The sequence below is a fragment of the Tamandua tetradactyla genome, chromosome 6 (genome assembly GCF_023851605.1).
Source record: "Tamandua tetradactyla isolate mTamTet1 chromosome 6, mTamTet1.pri, whole genome shotgun sequence".
NCBI lineage: Eukaryota > Metazoa > Chordata > Mammalia > Pilosa > Myrmecophagidae > Tamandua > Tamandua tetradactyla.
Window position 1 is genome coordinate 146710354 of NC_135332.1, and position 25064 is coordinate 146735417.

The following is a 25064-nucleotide window of genomic DNA, read 5'->3' on the forward strand; positions in this document are numbered from 1 at the left end:
CCAGGCCTTTGGAGATGCAGAAAGAAGTCACCCTGGGGAAAGTTGTTGGAACCCAGGGGCCTGGAGAGAATACCAGCAGAGACCATCCTGTGCCTTCCACGTAAGAAAGAACCTCAGTGGAAAGTTAGCTGCCTTTCCTCTGAAGAACCAACAAAATAAATCCCCTTTTATTAAAAGCCAATCCGTCTCTGGTGTGTTGCATTCCGGCAGCTAGGAAACTAGAACAATGACCAAGTTCAAAAATTTCTGGCTGTTTATAAGTAGTGCCTTAGTTTGCCCCTGGTCTTTTTTCTGCTTATCTTAAAGAAGCCAAATCAGTATTTGATATAAATTGATTATATCATTTAAATTGCATGTTAATAGCCCAAAACATCAGATAAACTTTTATTTTTATTTTTATAGGCACAACCTAAAAAGTCACTTTAGAAAATAAAAATAGAAGATATTAAATATAAATTAAATATGTACTTATTAGGACCTACTCTGTAGCTGGTATTATGGAAAAAGAAGGTTTAGTGTGATACGTGCTAAGTATTAAAGTATATCATCCAACATATATTAAGTACTTATTATGTGCCAAGCACTACAAGTGCTTTGCATTTATTACCTCATTGAATTTTTAACAGCTCTACAAAGTAAGTATTCTTATTATGCCTATTTTTCAAAAAGAAACTGGGGTTTAGAGAGGTTTAATTAATGGCACAGAGCTAGTACATAGAAAAACTGTATCCAAATCCAGCTTTATGTGACTCTAAATCTACTCTCAACCACTATGTTCTGATTCCTTTGAAAATAAAAATGCCTCTTTCGATGGAAACAGCCAAATGTCCATCAACAGATGAGTGGCTAAACAAGCTGTGGTATATACATATGATGGAATATTATGCAGCTGTAAGACAATAAAGTTATGAAGTATGTAACAACATGGATGGACCTTAAGGACATTACGCTGAGTGAGATTAGCCAGAAACAAAAGGGCAAATACTGTATGGTCTCACTGATATGAACTTGGACATGAATGAATGAACTTGGAGAATTCCAGTTAAGAACAGAGGTCATCAGGAGATAGAAATAGGGTAGATATTGGAACTGAAGGGATACAGATTGTGTAATGGGACTGATTGTAAAAATTCAGAAATGGATAGCACAATATTACCTGACTGTAGCACAATGATGCTAGAACACTGAATGAAGCTGAACGTGAGAATGATAGAGGGAGGAGACCTGCGGGCACAATTGAAATCAGAAGGAAAGACTGAGATGTATAATCTAGGAATGCCTAGAGTATATAATGATAGTGACTAAATGTGCAAATTTTAAAATGTTTTTGCATGAGGAAGAACAAAGGAATGTCAATACTGCAGGGTGTTGAAAATAGATGGTAATTAATATTTTAAACCTTTAACTTATGTGTGAGACTAAAGCAAAAAATGTTTATTTGGTACAAAATTTATATTTTGACTAGTGCAATTCCTCATATAACTTATGTGGACAGCTTAACTGAACACCATAGTACATGGAGACTTGAGTAGGGCATGAGATTTTATATGTTTGTCCACAGTGATGCCCAGATAAATCCCAGAGTAATTTGAACAGTGAATAAAAAAGTAATTGCAAAGCCCCCTTGGGGGAATGGTGAGAAAGAGGGAAAATTCAACTTTCCCAAGTGGAGACTTCTTGATATTCTCACAAGCAGTGGGGACAACCAAAGCAATAGGGGGAGCTCTCAATCTTGGGGTTTGTTCATATGAAACTTATCTCTGCAAAGGATAGGCTAAGCCTACTTAAAATTAGGCCTAAAAATCACCCCCAAGAGAACCTCTTCTGTTGTTCAGATGTTGCCTCTCTTAGCCAACATGACAAGCAAATTCACTGCCCTCCCCCTTTTTAGTGGGACATGACTCCCAGGGATGTGGACCTTCCTGGCCACTTGGGACAGGAATCCTAGAATGAGCTCAGATATAGCATCAAGGGACTGGGAAAACCTTCTCAACCAAAAGGGGGAAGAGCAAAATGAGACAAAATAAAGTGTCAATGGCTGAGAGATTCCAAACAGAGTCAAGAGGTTATCCTAGAGGTTATTCTTACTCATTATATAGATACCACCTTTTTAGTTAAGGTGTAATGGAGAGGCTGAAGGGAACTGCCTGAAAATGTAAAGCTGTGGTTCAGTAGCCGTGTTTCTTGAAGATGACTGTATAATGTTATAGCTTTAGCAACATGACTGTGTGGTTGTGAAAACCTTGTGTCTGATGGTCCTTTTATCTACCTTATCAACAGACGAGTAGGACATACGGATTAAAAATAAATAAAAGGGGGAACAAATGTTAAACTGAGTAGATTGAAATGCTAGTGATCAATGAAAGGGAGGGGTAAGGGGTATGGTATATATGAATTTTTTTCTGTTTTCTTTTTATTTCTTATTCTGAATTGATGCAAATGTTCTAAGAAATGATCATGCTGAGTATTCAACTATATGATGATACTGTGAATTACTGAGATTATATATGTAGAATGGAATGATCATACAGTAAGAATGTTTGTGTTTGTATGTTGGTATGTTTAATAAATAAAGTAAATTTTTAAAATGCCTCTTTCAAGTAGCTGGCTGTATTTTTTAGGATAAAGATTTGCCATTAGTTTAACATATTGCTTAATATTATTTTCATCTTACTATTAATAAGATAACTGATGGTTATATTTGATAGATTTTAATCTATAAAATTGATCTATTTAACTTGACATTAAAGATGATGTCATGAGGACATTTATCTGTAAAGGAACTAGACTACAAATTTAATACAAATATTTTACATGATAGAAAAACTATTATTTTAATCATTTTATGCATTCATAAATATGAATGCTAAACAATGAAAATCATAGAAATGGTTACAGAAGGCTCTTTTGAGGAGGATTAGAGGATCATGGGGAGTAAATTTTGCAAATACTTGGGAAAATATGTGAAATAAAAAGGAATTTCCAGAATATTTCTTCTAAAATCTATAATGAATGTAAGGGTCTTGTAATTTATTTCAGAAAAGTGAAAGTAGGAGATATCGTCAAGATACAGCTAACCTCTATGACGCAATGCACTAAGATTGGTTAACTAATGCTTTTCTTTTTTTGAGACTTGAAATTTAATTTAATTCAATGAATTTAATTTTGTTATATATTAAGATATAATAAGAATAATGCAAGGTCACCAAAAATGCTAGGTGAAGTCCCAAGCCAGATGAAAGAGGCCTTTGTCAACCTATCGCTACTAATGGCTCAGGAGGCACAATTATTTCATAAAAGTGTACTTCCTCAGCTAGTTAAAGGGAAATACAGGTACGTACCTAAGCAAGACAATATTTATATGCTATTATTTTTAGTTTCACTCCTAAAAAGGAGAGCTATCCATGTGTTCTTCACTCTTATCCCGTTCTCTTTTTATTCCATCCACCACCCATTCCACTTCCCCTATGCCATTTTAGAACATGTTCTTCCTTCTGATACCCTAAATCTGAACCCTAAATGGTGTTTTCTTTGAGGTTAAGGAATATGGGGAATCTAATGGGAGTCCTTGATGCTCTTACATAGTGATGGCCACCTCTTGTTTTCTCTATTTCTTCTTCTCTGCCTCTCTGTGGTAGTGTAATGGAATACATGTTTTCTATAAGTCTGTGCTTCAATTTCTCTCAGTACCCATACAAACTAATATTTTCAGTATAGAATGAATATTTCAATATTACCCTTCTTTTTCCTCTAAAGCCACTGTTTCTCAAAGTGTGCTTCCCAAACTGCTTGTGAGACAATCTGCTGGGAATAAAATGCTGATCTTTCAATTTTACTCAGGTTTCCTTATTCATGCTTTGGTTAAGGACCAGGATTCTTCTGTTTTTTCCCACAAATTCTCCAGATGATTTTTAAGCACAACGTAATTATGCACTGATATCTCAACCTTCCAACTTTCAACTTATTAAACTGAATAGGTAACAGCTTTATATTATTTTACCATTGGTTTCTAATTAATTATTAGGAGTAACGATTCTACTAAACGTGCACATTGAGATCTTTGTGCTCCTTTTCCATGCTGCTTTAATTTCATTAAGCAGAGAATACTCACACCCAATAAAATAGAGTCATATCACTGAGGTAAATTTGATCATAAATAAATTAAAACTACATACCAAAAGTAGATTTTCTATCTGCTATCCATCGCAAGGCCCAATCTGCTTTTTTCTTAACATATGGCATTGTTTCAATTGCATTAAATAAAAATTCCCTACGAAAACAAAAGAATTAATTAACTGCAAAGTTATTCATCTATCTTTCATAACCAGACTAAATTTTCACTGCTTAATCAGAGATGATAATTGCAACTTTATGGTATGCTACCAGATTTTCAGTTTTACCATATTTTTGCATGCCTATAAAATACAGAAATGAAAGTAAAACTCAAATTAGTGGTTTAGATGTGGTCTGAGACAAAATTGACTAAACTCTAGTATTCAACTGCTAAACACAACGTGCTAATGAAAACTTTTTAGATATAATATCTAAAGATTCATTGGTTCTAAACAAGTATTTTTAACCCAATACATTATTAAGCAATAGAAACCTCCTCAACTCCCATATCTGAATCTTCTTTCCTCAATGTTTAGCTCTGAAGTAAATTCTGCTCTTAACATAATTAAGCAATAGGATAAACCTTTGTAAATAAAGTCTCAGTGATAATACCTTTTCTTTGGATCTCTGATGTAAGTGTCTATTAATAAACTGTACATCTCTGAGTGAACATTCTCGATGAGAATTTGAAAGCCATAGAAACAGCGAGCCTCTGGAACCTGTACCTCCTGACTAAAGCGCTCCACCTAAGAAAATAAGGGAAACAGATATATCCAATTCTGTGGGCTTTCATTAAATACTGGATTAAACATTGTAAATGAGAATCTGAAAAACAGAATTATAACTTAAAAACTGTCTGTCATAGTGAATGAAATAGTATTTGTGAAGCTTCCTTGGGGGAATGGTAAGAAAGGGGGAAAACTCAACTTCCCCAAGTGGAGACTACTTGATATTCTCACAAGCAGTGGGGACAACCAAAGCAATAGGGGGAGCTCTCAATCTTGGGGTTTGTTCATATGAAACTTATCTCTGCAAAGGATAGGCTAAGCCTACTTAAAATTAGGCCTAAGAGTCACCCCCAGAGAATCTCTTTTGTTGCTCAGATATGGCCTATTTCTCAGCCAACACAACAAGCAAATTCACTGCCCTCCCCCTCTCTATGTGGGATATGACTCCCAGAGGTGTAGACCTCCCTGGCAATGTGGGACATGAATCCTAGAATGAGCTCAGATATAGCATCAAGGGACTGGGAAAACCTTCTCAACCAAAAGGGGGAAGAATCAAATGAGACAAAATAACATGTCAATGGCTCAGAGATTCCAAACAGAGTCAAGAGGTTATCCTGGAGGTTATTACACATTATACAGATATCACCTTTTTAGATAAGGTGTAATGGAGAGGCTGGAGAGAACTGCCTGAAAATGCAGAGTTGTGTTCCAGTAGCCGTGTTTCTTTAAGATGATTGTATAATGATATAGCTTTTACAATGTGACTGTGTGATTGTGAAAACCTTGTGTCCGATGTTCCTTTTATCTACCTTATCGACAGACAAGTAAAACATCTGGATTAAAAGTAAATAAATAATAGGGGGAACAAATGTTAAAATAAATTTAGTAGATTGAAATGCTAGTGATTGATGAAAGGGAGGGGTAAGGGGTATGGTATGCATGATTTTTTTTCTGTTCTCTTTTTCTGAATTGATGCAAATGTTCTAAGAAATGATCATGCTGATGAATACACAACTATGTGATGATATTGTGAGTTATTGATTACATAACAAGAATGGACTGATAAAATGGTAAGAATGTTTGTGTTTGTACGTTGTTATGTTGAATAAAGGAAAAATATATACATTAAAAAAAATTGATCATGGTGATGAATACACAACTATGTGATGATATTGTGAGCCACTGATTGTATACCATGTATGGAATTTGTATGTTAAGAATGTATGTTTCTATGTTAAGTTTCATCAATAAAAATATTAAAAAAAAAAACTGCCTGTCATGTCACAAAGAGGTCAAAAAGACCTTAGCGATTACTTTAAACAGTATTATCTATTAACCCTCCATAATAAATTACCTGCATAATGTATTCTTAAGCAATTAAATGAATTGACCTGTGGGCATATTGCTTGTAAGCCAAATAAATTTTAGAACCTCTACCAAAATATTTTGTAGAATATTATATCACTATTTTCTGACAGTAGATAAATTAATCATTCACTGAAATCCCTTCTAGTTTACATTGAAAATTTGTATCTTTCTATTCTCTTTAACTAGAAAGCATGCGTCCTGATTAATCATAATTTTTTAAATGGGGAACAAGAACTTTGTGCTCCACTACAGAGCTCTGGAAGGGCTACTGAAATGGTTTCTCTATTGGGATTAATTTTTAAGGATAAAAATCAAGCTCACAATTATGTATACTAGTAGTTTTGACTGATGCAATCTGTATACAACTTCATGATATTTTGCTAGTCAAATGACAGAAATGTATCTTTTCCTTTGACATTCATCAGAAGAGTTAAGCATCATCTAATTAATTTGTTGAACATCTTTTTTAGGCTCAGTCTAATCTTATGCCATTATCATCATTTAACCATTAAATGGGAACAATATTAAAATAAAACAAAATCTTACCAAGTTTTCATTTACAATTCCATCACTGGCTGCAAAAAAGGCTAAGATGTGAGAGATAAAATACTTCTCTTCAGATTTAAGCTTGTTCCAGTGAGGGAGATCCTTTGATAAATCAACCTGAAATTAAAACATTTTCGGAAATTTAAACTTAGGAGTTAAATTCTTCCCAAGGGTATTGGAAAACTAACCTCCATTCCAAAGTTAAGGAGGATATGCCATTATAGGTAAAATATGAAAAAGCAAAAATGTTTACATTGCAAAAAAAAAACCAAACTAAAACATTATAAAGGAACCTGATTTTCTGGCTAACTGAGAAAAACACTGGCCACAGCGCACTTTAAGATTTCTTTTAAATTTTAAAATTTAAAAGGGACACTGGAGTAAATGAAGGAAGGGTGAAAAGGTAGGGGGTGGTGGGTAGGTTGGAGAGAGTAAAAACTGACTAAGAAGGATCAGAAGTGAATAAAATAACTTTCAGCAGCCATTGCTTTAATGTTTTATACAATATTTACCATGGTGTTAGACAGTTAATAAGCACCTATGTTAATAGATTGTAGCTGCTACTTTATTGCCAGCTAATTTCCTTTTTTTTTTTTTTTAGCATGGGCAGGCAACAGGAACAAGCTAATCTACTTTTTTTATACCCAGATGTAATGTTAGGCAGGTAACATATGGGTTTTAAAGCAATCTAAAGTTATGCCTTACTCTGGGAACAGAAATATTTTTTTTAATGTTTACTAGAATTAGTTCCTTGGAATTAAGAGTGACATGCATTCTAGAGATTGGCAGAATCTACAGTTTAAAAGTTGTCTTTAAGTGTACTTTTTAGATATAATTTTGTCTCAGGAAGATTCTTAAGTATTTGTCATAATAACCTTGTAAACATTTGAAAAATGTAGTTGTCCTTTGTACTTCATTTATTTATTCTAAAAAAAAGTTCCAATTTCTTTGACTTTTATATAAGGAACTAATGCTTCATGCTTTTAATCATTTTAGTGTTATTTTCTCAACTCCTTTTCCCATTAATGTATTCTTTAAAAATGTTTACTGAGTACTTACTATATGTTAGACACTTGTGAAGTGTTGGGGATACAATGAGGAGGGAAGGGGGAATATCTGTATACATCTTTTAAAATATGTAGCCAAAAATCAGGTTCTGTTCCATCAAGAACAGGTTTAATTGAAGGATATCTTCCTGGTTCTTATGTATTATACCATGACTACATTTTAATATTATAATATGCTTGCACTTAAATATTATACTTTAAATTATTTCTTTGACTGCTTAGCTTTGAAAAGCTTATAAATTTTATTTATACAATATTGGTCATTTCCCATTTCATATTTAGGAAATCTGCCCAGGAATCCATTCTTCTCACTACTGAGCATATTAGTTTTTTAACTTAGAATTGTATTCCTATCACCTTAAATATAAACCTTCCTGTTTAGCTTTATCTCATCTGAGTAAATTCTCAATTTCACAATCTACATATTGATTCTAATCTAGTTGATTTTCAGAATTTCCTGAGAGGCTTCCAAAAAATTCCTAGATCCCAGACTTTCTGCCTTCTGAATCAGGATTCTGATGATTAGCCATATTTGGGAACTATGCTAAACCAGTGATAAAACAATGGAGCCTAAAGTTGATTAAATTGTAATATGTAATTTATTTAAATGAAAGATATTTGAACTAAATCTTTGCCAGCCTATAGGCTGTCTACAAAATATCTATCACCCTATATATTTTAATTTTTAAAATACAGTGCTTTATGTTATAACATTTGCCAATATGCAAATAATTTTCACATGAATTTCAAGAAACCCAAGTATCAAAAGTACTTTTTAAATTTTTGAAATATGTTCAAACTTAGAAGAAAGCTACAAAAATAATGCAAACTTCATACAGAAAACTCAAACATACCTTTACCCCAGCCCCAGCCCCCAGATACCCAGATCCATCAATGTAAACATTTTGCTATATTTACCATAAAATTCTATCTATTCATTTATCTATCATTCCATTTTCTGAACATCTGAGTGTAGTTTGTATACATCATGCTCTTTGAACACTTATTGCCATGACATTTCCTAAGAACAAGGATATTCAGTTATGTAACCACCCTAAGTACAGTTATTAACTTCAAGAAATTTAACATTGCTATAAAACTAACAATCTATATTTCAATTTTTTACAGTCCCAATAATACTCTTTTGAGCCTTTTCTCTTCCCTTGCTGTATGCCATCCAGGATCATGTACTGCATTTAATTGCCATTGTCTTTTTAGTTGCTCTTTCCTCTTTTCTTTATTCTATTTTTAATTATGGAAGCATGTACAAAATCTTTCCCATCTCAACCACTCCCAAACACACCATTCAAAGGGATTAATCACATTCATAGTATTACAGTACCCTCATCTCCTTCCATTACTAAAACATTCCAGTCTTCCAAACAGAAACACCATACCCAATATTCAAGAACAGTCTATTCACCCTGCCCCCCACCATTGGCAACCTGCACTCTAATTTCTATCTCTATGAGCTTGCATATTTTCTGGTATTTTCTTTACAGTTGTCATGGGGCTTAAACTTCACACTGTAAATCTATAACAATCTCATTTGCTTTGACATCAACTTACCTTCAATAGTACACACAAACTATGTTCTTACAGTCTTCTAACAACTTTGTATAATTTTTGTCACAAATTACATGTTTATATATTATGAGAACAAAACCACTGATTTATCATTACATTTTATGAATCTGCCTTTAGATCCCATAAGAAGTAAAAAGCAGAGTTTACAAACCCAAACTACAAGCACTAGCACTTATATTTACCCATGTTATCACCCTTACCAGAGATCTTATTATTTTATGTGGCTTTGATCTGCTGTCTAGTTCAACCTAGAGAATTCCCTTTAGCATGTCTCATAAGCCTGATCTAGGGGTAACAAACTCTCTCAGCTTTTCTTTAGCTGGGGATGTCTTAAATCTTTCCATCATTTCTAAAAGACAGTTTTGCCAGATACAGAATTCTTGGTTGGCAATTTTTTGCTGTCAGCACTTTAAATACATCATCCCACTACCTTCTTTCTTCCATGGTTTCCAATGGAAATCAGCAAATTTATTGAGGCTCCCTTCCATATGACACATTCTCTTGCACTTTTGGAATTCTCTCACTATCTTTGGTATTTGACAATTTGATTATAATATGCTCAGTGTGGGTCTATTTGGATTCATGTTGTTTGGAGTTGAGTGTTCTGAATGTAGATATTCGTGTCTTTTGTTAAATTTTGGAAGTTTTCAGCCATTGTTTCTTTAAATATTCTTTCTGCCCCTTTCTGTCTTCTCCTTCTGGGGCTCCCACAGTGCATATACTGGTATGCTTGAGGGTATACCACAGGTTGCTCAGGCTCTGCTCACTTTTCTTCATTCTTTCTTCTTTCTGTTTCTCGGACTGAAGGATATCAATTGTTTTATCTTCAAGTTCTATGATTCTTTCTTCCACCAGCTCCAATCTGCTAAGGAAGTTTTAATTTCTGTTACAGTGGACTTCAGTTCTGTTTTGTTCTTTTTCATAATCTCTATCTCTCTATTGATATTCTCTTTGTGTTCATCTATTGTTTTCCTGATTTCCTTCAGTACTTTGTCAATGTCTTCCTTTAGCTCTTTAAGCATATTAAGAACCTTTTTTTTTTTTAAGCTTTGCTGGAATGTTCCCCCCCGGTCTGATCCTCCTCATTAATGGTTTCTAATGTTTCAATCTTTTCCTTTATCTTGGCCATCATTCCCTGTTTCTTCATATGTTTTGTAATTCTTTGTTGAAACCTACACATTATATTTAATGTACCACAGAAATTTAGATTCTGAGGCATCTGTTCCGAAGTGTGTATCTAGATAGTACTATAACAGGGCTTTCCTTGATTGCCAGGTGCTAAAAAAAATTTTTTTAAAGGAGAAGAAGTAAGAAAACACCTCTCCCAGTCTTTCCAGATTAACCTGTACAAGTGCATCCTTCAGGGCTTATCCATACAAAGAATTTAGAGAATAGTTCCTACCCAAAGTACAGGAACATCCCAGATTCTTTCTGATTATTCATCTTGACTTGGGCATGTGCATGTGGCCCTAGGAAGTCCTCTGTATGACCCTAGGCATTTCCCCATTTACATGGTTCCAAATGTCCCCTCTTCCATAACAAACAGTTTCTTCATGGTCCCAGGCACTGCACTGAATGTCCTACAGCCAACAATCCCTTGTCCTAGGCAGCATGACTTAATTGTTTTCCCACAGCATTCTACAGAAAAGCTTGGTGAGCTTTTTTACATGCAGGTCAACTTCTGGGGCAGTGAGTCCCTCAGACCGCCACCAGACAGACTGGGCAAGACCCACATGCTCTCAGTATGTACACAAGGGTTACTCTGCTCTCTCCATCACTGAGACCAGGGATCTGCCTTGGGAGCATGGGCAAGCTTTGTGTCAATGAGGGGTAGAGGATGGGCCAGTCAGGGTTATCACAAAATTCTACTGCTTTTAAGAAGTCTTTTGCTTGATTTGGTGCTCACACTGTTTCTGCAGTCCCTTACTGATTTCTGGAACTCTGAGAAAGATGTTTTCTGCCAGCTTTTGCTAGTTGTTTAAGCCTTCTGTGGAAAGACAGAGGCCCGAGGCTTTCAGTCTCACTTACTATCTTGAACAGGGCAGGGTCTCAGAAGTACCTTTTTAACTGATGAGTAAAAAGGCCAGTTGTGTACTCCATCTGTTCTCTTACTACATCTAACAGAGAAATTTCTAAAAACCCACAGGCAGTTAGGGACAGTCAGCTGTGCCAAACGTTATGACCCAGTTTGAGAATATTGTGCTTCATTGTTGTTTTATACAACCACAGTATATTATGATGGTGACAATATAACAACACACTATAATAAAGTTGGGTAAGTGGGTAAAAATCAATACAATAGAAGGTTCAAAAATTGGTGCCTTCTACGATTTCTAGTTTAAATCTTTCCTATTTTATGTATAAAATAATTGCTTAAATTTATTTAGTCCCTAAGTGTCAGGAAGCATTCTGAGCATCTCATTAATCCTCAAAACAATCCAATGGGTTAGGCACTATTAGCCCCACAAAGGGTGAGCAACTTTCCCAAGTCCAGTGGTAGAGCTAGTAAGTAATAGAGCCAGGATTTGTACATAGGTATTCTGGCTCCAAAGCATGCATTCTTTTTTCTTTTTTCTTTTTTATTGATATATACTATATATTCACATACCACAAAGCATACATTCTTAGTAGCATATGTTTATATTTCCAGGCTTGATCTCTCTATCTCAGAATCAAGCTCAATCTGTCAATAAAGACACATACAAACATACTCCCACATATCTATATAGATACATACATTTCTATAGATCCTTATACATATATCTCTGTGGATATATATGAATAAATACAAATCTCTTTATATACACATATGCATATACATACACACACAGTGAATTAGAGTGCTATGCAGATATCATCCATCATGAAAAAAAATGAAGACAATGGTTATTTGTATGTTCAGTTAGACTACAGAAGAATCATCTGAATGGCCAACTGTTATATCCAAACCAGTAAGTATTCTCTAATTTGCTATGTTTGATTAATTTCTTAGGCAGAAAATGCCACATTAATAGAAAGCATTCTATAACTGCCGCACCTATTAGGGGTAGCTGTGTCCGGTTTAAAGTCGATGAGGGCAGGACTATATTGGGAGGAGCACTGTAAATAAAGCCAGCAAGCTCAGAAGTGAGTACACTCTCTGCCCACATAAATGCTCAAACAGCTCCTATATAATCAGAAAAGTCTCTGAATGGAAAGCAGAATTTCTGAAACTTTTACTCCTTATTTCTGGCTACAAAAAACAGCTAAGCCACAATTCATTTATTCTGCTGACCATCAGTAAAGACTAGTGTTTCTGGCTATGGCAAATTAAAAGTCTATTTGAAAATGGAAAATGTTCTAAAATATATTGGAAGCAAAAATTTGGGAGGATGAGGTATCATTTTTGAAGCAGGAAAATTGTTGACAGACAGTAGTTTAAACAGAAAACATTAAGGAACACTGTATCTAGTCTCAGTAATTCCAAAAATTAACTTTTACAACTTACCTTATGTTTTGGTTTTCTAAGGTTGACAGAATGTAATATACCAGAAATGGAATGGCTATTAGAAAGGGAATTTAAGTTACAAGTTCACAGTTCTAAGGTTATGAAAATGTCCAAACAAAAGCATCCAGGAAAAGACACCTTGACTTAGGAAAGGGCTGATGAGGTTCCAAATTTCTTTCTCAGCCGGGATGGCACATGGTGACATCTGCTGGCTTTCTCTCCCAGCTCATTCAAATGGCTTCCCTGGGGGCATGTGCCAGATTATCTGCCATCTTAAAACAAGAATTGCCTTCCTTCCAGTTTGCAATAATACATGCATCATTTCTGTCTAAGGCCTTATCAGAAGTACCTTTAGATTTCACATTTTTACCAACAGTCTCTTCAAAGTATTTTAGGCATTCTCTATCAAGCGCCTCACAACTCTTTCAGAATCTTCCCCTTATCCATTTAAAAAGCGTTCCAACATGCCTGGTATTTGCAAACCACAGCACCCCACTTCGCTGTTACCAAATTATGTTCTAGTTTGAAAGCTACTGGAATGTGATATACAAGAAATGAACAGCTTTTTAAAAGCGGAATTTAATCACTTGCAAATTTACAGTTCTAAGACTGTGAAAATGTCCAAATTAAAGCAAGTCTACAGAAATGTCCATTCTAAGGCATCCAGGTAAAGATACCTTGGTTCAAGAAGGCCAATGATGCTCAGGGTTTCTCTCTCAACTGGAAAGGCACACAATGAACATGGTGATCATGGTGATGTCTGCTAGCTTTCCCTCCAGGCTTCTTGTTTCATTAGAGCTCCCCTAGGGGCATTTTCCTTCTTCATCTCCAAAGGTCTCTGGTTGTGTGGGTGCTGAAGCTTTTTCCAAAATGGTTCCTTAAGTTATCAACCCCACCTTGAATGGGTGGAGACACATCTTTATGGAAACCACTTCATGAAAAGGTTCTGCTCAAAGCAGGGTGGGTCACAGCTTCATGGAAAACTTAGTCAAAAAGACCTCACCCAACAATACTGAATCAGGGTTAAAGATTCAGTATTGAATTGAAAAAGCCATGGCTTTTCTGGGATGCAAACAGTTTCAAATTGGCACACTTATTTGACTTAAAATTTTAAAAAATTTTAAATTAAAAATTTTCAATATCCTGTAACAGAAGATATGAACACTGCACTACCGAATATAAATGCTAATAAAGATGATCCCACTCACCTCTTCTGCTGTCCAGAAGGATGCCTGTGCCTGTTTATACATTTTCCAAATATCAGGGTACTGGATTGGAAAGATGACAAATCGGCGAGAACTCTTTCTTAGGAGTGGCTCTTCATTTGATGTCACTTCCTTTTCACTGGTATCTGAAAACAATCTCTTTGAAGAATAAGGTATAAACACTGTATTATGTAGACATTTCTACTTTATTTATAGCTAAACACACACTTGGGGAGTTCAGGAGCCAGTCTGTCAGGGTTGAATCCTTACCCTTACTAGTATCTGGTTAGTTGCATGACCTTAGGTAACATCTATCTCATAGGTTTGTTTTTTATTTTTTAACAGTTTTATTCACATACCATACAATCCATCCTAAGTATATAATCAATGGCTCTTGGTATAATTACATAGTTATGCATTCACCACCACAGTTAATATGAGAACGTTCTCATTTCTTCCAAAGAAAAACATCCCATACCTCTTATATCCCCCCCATTATTGACATTTAGCTTTGGCATACTGCCTTTGTTACAATTGATACAAGAATATTACAATGTTACTGTTAACTATAGACCTTATATTAATTGTATTTTCCCATATACCACCCTATTATTAATATCTTGTAATAGTGACTGAAGTATGTTTGTTCTAGTTCATGCAAGAACTTTCTTAGTTATAGACTTAGCCACAATCATTGTCCAATCTAGGTTTCCCAAATTATACAGTCTCAGCTTTAATCCTCTAGTTTTCCTTCTGATGACATACACAACTCTAGCCTTCCACTTTCTACCATACTCATACCCAGCTTTGTTAATTACACTACAGGACTGTGTTATGATCACACAGGATTGTGCTATTCATTTTTGAACCTTTACAATCAACCTCATTGAACATTCCGCATTTCTTAAGCATCATGCTCAATGTCTGCCCTCTTCCAATCTTGTGATAACCTATGCTTTCGACTTCAAACTCTCAGAGCTTGCTCATTATAGCTAGTTTGTATTAGTGAGACCATACAACAATTGTCCTTTCGTTTCTGGCTTATTTCGCTCAACATAATGTCCTTAAGATTCTTTCACATCATTGTATGTCTCACAACTTCATTCTTTTCTGCAGCACACATTATTTCATTGTAGTATACACCACAGTTCATCCTTCTATTCATCAGTCACTGGACCCTTGGACCACCTCCAACCACTGACAATCATGAATAATGATGCCACATACATCAGTGTGCAAGCTTCTATTCATGCCCCTGCTTTCAGTTGTTCCGATTACATACTTAGATATAGCAGTGTTGTACTTAGCTTCCTGAGGAACCATACTGCCCTCTAGAGGAGATGCACAATTCTACTTCCCTACCAACAGTGACTAAGTGGACCTTCTCCACATCTCCTCCAGCACTCGTAGTTTTCTTCTTATTTTTTTAAAAGGTTATTCACACACCATACATTCCATGCTAACTGTACAATCTATGGCTCCTAGTATAATCATATAGTTATGCATTCATTATAGCTTTATTCTGATGATTTAAAAAATGCTTTAAACAGAGCTGGCAATACTAATCAACCAAAAAATTACTGTCATTGCTACTTTGAGGCTAAGCAATAAGCTGGACCCATAATTGTCTTGGCAGGCAAGCTTCTAAGTTTGTGGACAAAATGGCCTTTCAATGCCTCTCTCAGATATAGAATAATGGCACTGACAGAAAATTGTTACAAGCTACTTTCTAACTTTAATGCTTTGTTTCCTAGTCTTAACTGAAATACCTCAATAATTATCTGAAAAAATCTGTCAGCCTTTGCTCTTTCTTAATCTTTCTACATCCCAATTTGTTATTCTTATTTACATTTCAACATTACTGCATATGGTTTCACTGTGGACTGTTTCAAAGCTTTGTAGAATAAAATGAGAAATGCATACCTATATACAAACTGCTTGGAAATTTGCTGGCACCCAAATAGGAGACAATGCCACCTAATTAAAAATAATAATAATTGGCCATAACAGGAGACCTGTATATGCATGTAAATAATATATGCAAATAGACTAAAATGTATAAATCAATATTAGGATACATTTAAATTTTGGACTTCTAATGAAAACTGTCTCCTCTCCTCTGCCAGGGCCCATCATGTTCCTTCATCTGTACCAATGCTTCACCCATCATCATACCTCTACAAAGCAAATGTGCATCATAATACCCAGGGACAGAGCAGATGAGGCTAAAGCAAGGCAAGTTGGAGAGAAAAGCCCAAAATGAAGGCATGAGGGTACACAATTACAGGTGGGGCTTGAGCACCTCAAACGTACTGTCATTATAGTACTGATTGTCTGGTTTTGTAACTACTTATTTAAAGCTGTGTACATCCCCAGTAGAACACCTGAACATCAAAGAATAGTTTTGTTTGTTTGTTTATTATGGGATTCCCCAACCCTAGAGTTGTGTCAAGCATAATATCAATAAATGCAGCTAAGTAAATGTTCTGTTAATATCTCTTCATCCTGGGCTCAGATTACTGGATCCCTTTGGAAAACTTTTATTTAACCTAGGGCCAGAATACACTTGTTGCACATAACACTGCAGTTGGATTCCCTGTGGTTCCCTCTCGACTATGCTATCTGAGAGTTAAAAACCATCTTCACCCTTGTGGAATATCCTAGCATAATACCTGACACTTAATATTCATTCCACAAATATGTGAGCAAATTTTTAAAAATAGAAGTTATCAAGTTTTTAGTTTACTTTTTTGTTTCGCCATTAACATCTCCCAGTCTTAGAGAAATCATAAGATACTGAGACACTGCTATTTCAGGCTCTAGACCAGAAGGTATAAATAAAAGCAGGTCCTCTGGGTATGGCATTGAAGTCCAATCACCACATAGATGCTTTACTTACTTTATTCCATTTAATCCATACAACAACTCTGCAAATAGATAATATTATTCACATTTTACAGATGGGAAAACTAAATCTTAGAGGAAGTAAATAACATACCCAAGATCCCCCAACTAGTAATTGACAGAAATAAGATTAGAACTGAGATAACTTGAATACAAAGCCTTGCCTTAAGCTCTATCTGTGTGTGTAGACCATGAGCTAGAATAGGAACCAGTCTACACCTAAAATTCCAAATTCAAAACAATGAGATGAAGAAAGGTTAAAGAGAGTTTTAACCACTGTCTTTTGGTAAGCAAAGATAACTTAACAAATGGTAGTGATGTAACCAGTGAAATGAATATGGGGAAAAATCACCAAATTTGATTTCTAGGAAAAGTGAGAAAAGTAAAAATAATTTCCTTGTAAATAAAGTTGAAAGAATCAAGGTGATTTGAGACTAGTGAAAACCAGTTACAATGACAAGGTCTAAGTAATTTTTAACTGATACAAGTTTCAAAATCCACAGGGATTCACGAACTGCATTAGCCACCCTCCTTCCCTTCCCCAGGTAAGAATCTCTGTATGTAATAAGATCATAAAGTTTTTTATTGACAGGAATGTGTTTCACAAGGAATGGACGGTAAAAATAATGCCGAGAATCAGTTTTTTGGAAACTACCTCCACGGCACAACGATGTAAACCAGACCACTATATGGATTCCAGATTGTTCTTTATCATGCCACATTATCTTCACCTATAATAAGGGCATAGAATTATCTATGTCTTCAGGCAACTCATTTAATCTGACCATTATTATCTATGATTTGAAGAGAATATGTCACATCTAATTTAAAAGAATGTTATCAAGATCAGAGGGGCTAATAAAAGGAAAAGAACTTTGCATAAATACAATATACTTTTTCTCAATTATTATTAAGTTTTGTTAAATTATTGGATTCAGGTTCACCTTTTAAGGTTGTCCCTATATTCTTCAGACTGGTAGAGTATTTATAATGACAATTATTTAATTAATCAATACCTTTTATAACTGTCTTCAAGAACTTTCATTCATGAAATAGAGAACTGCTAGGGAGGCTTTAAAAGGGAGAGACTCAACTGGAATTGGGGTAAACTAGAATTAAGGCTCAAATTAAAGGGCAGAGAGAGGTCTGGGATGTCAAACAATATTTCAAATATGTCAGCCTATGTTGCTGTTCTTCTAGATTATGCTTTTTAACATTCTGATATCATTCTGAACTCTTCTTTTAATTAGATATTTTCTAACTGAGGTACAGGTGTAAGTTAAGAACTGAAATTCTTTATCTTCACTGAATTCGCTAGGTAGGCTATATTAAAAGTTGAAAAGGTCATCACAAATAGTAAGTAACCCTTGGCACCAAGCACCCTCACCCTGAAAGGAATTTTCAAATGCTAATAAATTGATCAAGGTCAGGATTCAAGATACTGCCAAAGACTAATAGTACTGTTAAATTAAGGTGACAGTCACACTTGTAGACTGTACACACCTGTTTTTGTCCCATTCTGATAATATGGGGGTGGTTAAGAAAAGAAGCTGGACTGGAGAATATTATGAAAGATTTTGCAATGTGAAGAGAGCAAGATCAATCTATAAACCTTGGAATTGGGCTTGAAATAGTATATTGCTTATTTTCGTGATGCTTAGAAAAATGCACAAACACACATTCTAACACAATTTCAGGGAGTTCATAGATCGGGAAAAAAGGCAACTAATCTCAGTAAGGCATGAATCAAACAGTGCAAACAGTGGTATTTAGGTCCATCAGAGAGCAGTCTACTAGCCACATGCTTTCTAAATGCTATGGGAATCTATATATATTAAGTTCAGGGTTGGTTAGGAATAAGTCAATTAAAATAACTAAATAAAAAAAAAAAAACTGTTTGCTGGGCAGTACAATAGTGGCTCAGTGGCAGAATTCTCGCCTGCCATGCCAGAGACCCGGGTTCCATTCCCAGTGCCTGCCCTTGCAAAAAAACAAAACAAAAATAATAATAATAATAATAATAACTTTGTTAAATTTAATATAAATCTTCAAGTATCATCTATACCCCAACTCAATAATGGGTTCATCAAAACAGACTCATTATTATATTGACTTTTTAAGTAAACGTTATAAACACTAACATAAAATTATTCTAATAGACAAAAATAGATTTGATTTACCAACTGGTATTCCACTTATGATTCTGTTTGAAAAATGGGCTCAGGTATCACACATGGGAGGGCCTTGAATTTAAATACATATCAGTTTTGCCACAGCTATTTTCCTATAGGCATTTTTTTCATTTTTAACTTTTTTACTGTATAATATAACATATATACAAAGCAAAGAAATAAAAAAGCAATAGTTTTCAAAGCACTCTTCAACAAGTAGTTACAGGACATATCCTAGAGTCTGTTATGGGCTACCAGATGAGCCTCTCATATTTTTCCTTCTAGATGCTTCAGAATATAGGAGGCTAGAAGGCTTAAATATTTTTTTTACATCACAATTGACTCTTTCCCCTCTTTTTTGTGAAAAATAACATATATACAAAAAAGGTATAAATTTCAAAGCACAGCACCACAATTATTTGTAGAACATATTTCAGACCTTGACATGGGTTACAACTCCACAATTTTAGGTTTTTACTTCTAGCTGCTCTAAAATACTGGAGAATAAAAGAGATACCAATTTAATGATTTAGCATTCATATTCACTTGTTAAATCCTGTCTTCTCTGTATACAGTTATACTCCACCATTACCTTTGATCTTTCCATCCTTCTTTGTAGGGGTGTTTGGGCTATGACAATTCTAAATTTTTCATATCAGAAGGGTCTTCACTAATATGGGGTAGGGAGATGGAACTAACTATCTGATGTCCTGGAGAGGGTGGGCTAGGTTTCAGGACTTATCTGAACCAGGAACCCACCTGGAGGTTGTAGGTTTCTGGAAAGTTACTCTAGTGCATGGAAACCTTGTGGAATCTTATATATTGCCCTAGGTGTTCTTTAGGGTTGACTGGAATAGTCCTGGCTGGGGACTGGCAGGTATGATAGGTAGCAAGATCTAACTGAAGCTTGCATAAGAGCAACCTCCAGAGTAGCCTCTCAACTCTATTTGAACTCTCTCTGCCACTGATACTTTATTAATTACACTTCTTTTCCCCCTTTTGGTCAGGATGGAATTGTTGATCCCATGATGCCAGGTCTGGATTCATCCCTGGGAGTCATCTCCCATGTCGCCAGGGAGACTTTCACCCCCGGATGTCATGTCCCATGTAGGGGGGAAGGCAATGATTTCACTTGTGGAGTTGGGTTTAGAGACAGTGAAGCCATATGTGAGCAACAAAAGAGGTCCTCTAGGACCTCTTAGGAATGCCTATAGGTAGTCTAAGCTCCACTACCTACATAAGCTTCACAAGAGTAAGCCTCATGATTGAGGGCACTGCCTATTGATTTGGGTGTCCCTAAAATTTGACACAGTATTAGGGGATTCCCTGATGGTAAGGTTTAATAGTTCCATATTTGTTCTCCCATCCCTCAGGGGACTTTGCCAATACTTTCTGCTTAATATACCCTAGGATGTACCCAGGCATTACAATAATCTATTCAGGATTAAAGGACCTCTTTCTTACGCCTATAGCCACTTTGATACAACCATTTTGACACTTTTTTTTTTAACCTCAGTGTCATCATTTTGATAAAGAAAAAAAATTATCCTTCAGTTTTTAAAATACAAAGTTCATCTCTAAGCTTTTCTGAAGTTAAGGTATGTCCACTTTACATATTAAATGGATCTTTGGAACAGGACAACATGGCCTGTATTGGTATGTTACACTTTGGCATCTGGACTTCAAGCTATAGAATACTGGGAGCCACTAAAGATTTCTAATCAGGCAACTAATATAATTAGATGTTTTAAGATCACTTTTGTAGAAATGTGCAAGAAGAGAAAGTGGAGACAGAGATTATTATAGTACCTCTCTCTTAACTGAACTAGGATATCAGCAGTAAAAACACAAAAGAAGACTAATTTACAAGTAGAAATAATTATTCTTACTAAAAAATCGGATTGGGACACCAGGCTAAGGAAGAGTTGAAGATGCCCTTAAGGCTTCCAGCTTCAGTCACTGGGTGATCAAAACAATAAATAAGAGGCATGAAGGTGTTTCCTACCTGAGTAATAAGTGAATAAATCAGACAAAAATCCTTGCTTCTCATATTAGATGTTTACAGAATTTTAGTTTGAATTATTTCCCCCTATCAACCCAAGCAACAAAAACAAGAAAAAACTACAAAATTGTTAAAAAGTAACTTAGGAAATAAGAAAATGAGTTCAGTTTCGAGGTATCCAGTAGGCAGCTGAAAAGGCAGCACTACTGCATAGAAGTGGTGGAGATTATTTTAGTGGTCGTCATGGGAATAAAAGCAATTATCCAGGGAAAACACATAGAGCAGCAAGACAACTGAGGGTGTAACTCCAGAAAATGCCAAATAAAGAGCAGACCGAAGAAGAGCCAGCTGGGATTAAAAGCAATTGAAGTAGAGGAAGGACAAACAAAAGAAGAAGTAGAAAAGTGAGCTGACTTGACTAAAGCACAAGGTCAACAGAGATGGAGGAATTCCATGAAGGACACATGGAACTAGATTCTGGATAAAAATCAAACTAAGGCTAGGATAATATTGTGGGTCAAAAATTTTCAAACATTTGGGTGGCTGGAAGACTCACGCTCCAGTTCTGTTTACTTGCTCCCACCCCCAGGTACTGGCATCTAATGTGGGGTATAATTCAAAATTCATTCCTGTGGATAATCATGGAGAATTTCTGAATGGGAAATTAACACAAATAGAAGTGGCATGAGGAAGATTAATATTATATCCATTTACAGGATGAATTAGAAAATAGACTAGATATGGGTAGCTACTAAGTAGGTAATTTTAGTGGTGGAAATGAGAGCCTGAATTCAGATGTAGCAGTTAGCAAAAAAGGCAACTTCAAGACTTTGCCAGTCTGAGGAATTGGGCATTTTTTTTGGTGCTGCGACCCCTTTGGGAGTATTTATTTTGGGGGAAAGAGGGGTATGATGTGGAGGCCCCGGTTTAATAAAGGATTAACACAGCAGGGGTAAACAGGATTGGACTGCAGGTTAGACTGCAGGTAGAGAGACAAGTTGTAATTGCACAGATGTGAAGTGATGAGAATCTGAAATAGTCTGAAAAAAGGCATTCCTTGGCAACATTCTGCTGTCTCTTCCAGATGGCACTTCCAGTTTTGCCTGCCTCAGTGACAGTCACCTGGTCCCAAGAGGTGCCAGGACATGCCAGGACACCTATCTAGTTCAAGACTCCCCAGGTGAACCCCACTATGACTTGATCTAGGTTGGCATTCTACATGGCCTCCATGTCCCACGCAGCCCCAATTCCACCACTTCCATTTGCTTGCCTTCACCTCTTTTCTATACCTTGGATGAAGAGGCATCTTTGGACACTGTAATATCTTTGGATTGGGTGTTATGCTCACACAGTATTTGTAGATATGTTTATTCTCATTCTTCCATTCCCAACAAATCTAACAAAGCAGATAGAATACTGGCTATATTAGCCAGGTTTCTTTAGAGAAACAGAACCAACAGGAGACATCTGTAAATACGAGATTTATAAAAGTGTCTCCCGCGACGGTAAGAATGCAAGAGTGCAAAATCCATAGGCAGGCTCCAATGAAGGGTCTCGACAATCACCACAGGAGAGGCTTGCTGGCTGATGAAGAAAAAATTCTCTCTCCTCCCTTAAAAGTCTTCAACTAACTGAATTAAATTAGACTATTTCATTTGTAGGAGACCCACCCTTAGTTAATCATAACTGTAATCAGCCACAGCTGCAATCAACTGACTAATGATTTAATAAACCAGTCTTCTGGCTTATCAAACAGCCAGGAAATTTCCCTGCAGTAAAGATTAGGCCAGTACTTGCCTCAGCAGACAACTAGGCAACATCACCTGGCCAAGTTGACAGCAGAACCTAACCATCACACTAGCCTAGGAACAAGAATTTTGTCTTAGACCACACTACACAACTGAGTTGTATGGTCTTAGTAATGTTATTTAATCTCTTCTGGCCTAAATTTTCTTACCTTAAAAACAGGAGCCATGAAACTTAACCCCACAAAGGACAGGTCAAGCCTACTTAAAATTAGGCCTAAGAGTCACCCCAAGAGAACCTCTTTTGTTGCCTCTCTCTCTCTCCAGCCAACACAATAAGCAAACTCACCGCCCTCCCCTGTCTACGTGGGACATGATTCCCAGGGGTGTTGACCTTCCTGGCAACGTGGGACAGAAACCCTAGAATGAGCTGAGACTCAGCATCAAGGGATTGAGAAAACCTTCTCAACCAAAAGGGGGAAGAGCAAAATGAGACAAAATAAAGTGTAAATGGCTGAGAGAGTCCAAACAGAGTTGAGAGGTTATCCTGGGGGTTATCCTTATGCACTAAATAGATATCACCTTGTTAATCAAGATGTAATGGAGAGGCTGGAGGGAACTACCTGAAAATGTAAAGCGGTGCTCCAGCAGCCATGTTTCTTGAAGATGATTGTATAATGATATAGCTTTCACAATGTGACTGTGTGATTGTGAAAACCTTGTGTCTGATGTTCCTTTTATCTACCTTATCAACAGACAAGTAAAACATATGGAATAAAAATAAATAAAAGGGGAACGATTGTTAAAATAAATAAAGATTGAAATGCTAGTGATCAATGAAAGGGAGGTGTAAGGGGTATGGTATGTATGAATTTTTTTCTGTTCTCTTTTTATTTCTTTTTCTGAATTGATGCAAATGTTCTAAGAAACGATCATGATGGAATATGCAACTATGTGACGATATTGTGAATTACTGATTATATATGTAGAACGGAATGTTCAAAAGTTAAGAATGTTTGCGTTTGTTACATTTTTTTAAAAAAATTTTTAATTAATTAAAAAAAATAGGAGCCATGAATTAAATTAATGACAGTTTACTTCAAGAAACTGATGAAAGCTATGGACCCCTTTCTCAGAAGATTCATATTTGCATACACAAAATCTAGATATAACTTTGAGGGAATCATAAACCTTCTCTAAGGCGATGTTTGGAGTTTTTAGGGCACTGTTTTATAAAATATGTGCACTGGAATCACCAGAAGTGCTTGTTAAAAATGCAAACTCCAGACCCATTCCAAGAGATTTTAATTTGCTGCCTCCGGTAAGGGCCAGTAGCTACACGTTTAACAAAGTATTCCAGGTGATTCTAATACAATTGACCCATGCTGCACTACCAGATTTAGATAAACATTTGTTTCTGGCCTCTCAGCATCTCAAGTTAAAAAATACTGGATTATGGCCCTGCTGTTGATCCATGAGATCAACAATACCATCCTGACTAAAAGGAGGAAAAGAAGCATAACTAATAAAGTATTAGTGGCTGAGAGCTCAAATAAAGTCGGGAGGCTACTCTGGAGGTCACTTTTATGCAAGCTTCAGTTAGACATTGCTACCTATCATAATTTGCCAAACCCCAACCAAAACCATTGCAGCCAGTCCTAAAGAACACCTAGGGCAATATACAAAATTCTACAAAGGTTCCATGCACTAGGGTAACTTTCCAGAAACCTACACTCTCTAGACATCCCTGGACCAGGTAAATGCTGAAACCTAGAAGGCCCAGCCTCTCCCAGAACATCAGCTAGTTCCATCACCCTACCCCATATTATTGACTGCCCCTTCCGACACTGAAAAAGTTGGAATGGCCATAGCCCAAAAACCCCTACAGAGTGGGATAGAAAGATCAAAGGTGATGGTGGAGTTATACAGAGAAGGTAGGGTTTAACATACGAATATGATTGCTGAATCATTAAATATATATTAGTCTTCAGTATATCTTAAAGCAGATAGAAGTAAAAACCTAAAATTGTAGAACTGTAACCCATACCCAACTCTGAAATCTGCTCTACAACTAATTATGCTGGGCTTTGAAATGTATTGCTTTTTTGTATATATGTTTTCATAAAAAAGAAAAAAAAGTC

The 25064-nt window shown here is 35.9% G+C and overlaps 1 protein-coding gene across 2 annotated transcripts in view; it reads right to left on the reverse strand.

Moving 5' to 3' along the window:
• Nucleotides 1-25064, reverse strand: part of RRM2B (ribonucleotide reductase regulatory TP53 inducible subunit M2B) — a 58502-nt gene that overhangs the window by 31845 nt on the left and 1593 nt on the right. The window contains exons 2-5 of one of the 2 annotated variants that reach the window (XM_077167393.1): nt 14105-14260; nt 6756-6872; nt 4726-4859; nt 4176-4270 (exon numbers count right to left, since the gene is read on the reverse strand). In XM_077167393.1, the coding sequence (XP_077023508.1) occupies nt 4176-4270; nt 4726-4859; nt 6756-6872; nt 14105-14260 (502 nt within the window). The remainder of the gene's footprint in view (nt 1-4175; nt 4271-4725; nt 4860-6755; nt 6873-14104; nt 14261-25064) is intronic. The other variant, XM_077167394.1, reaches the window with a different exon arrangement.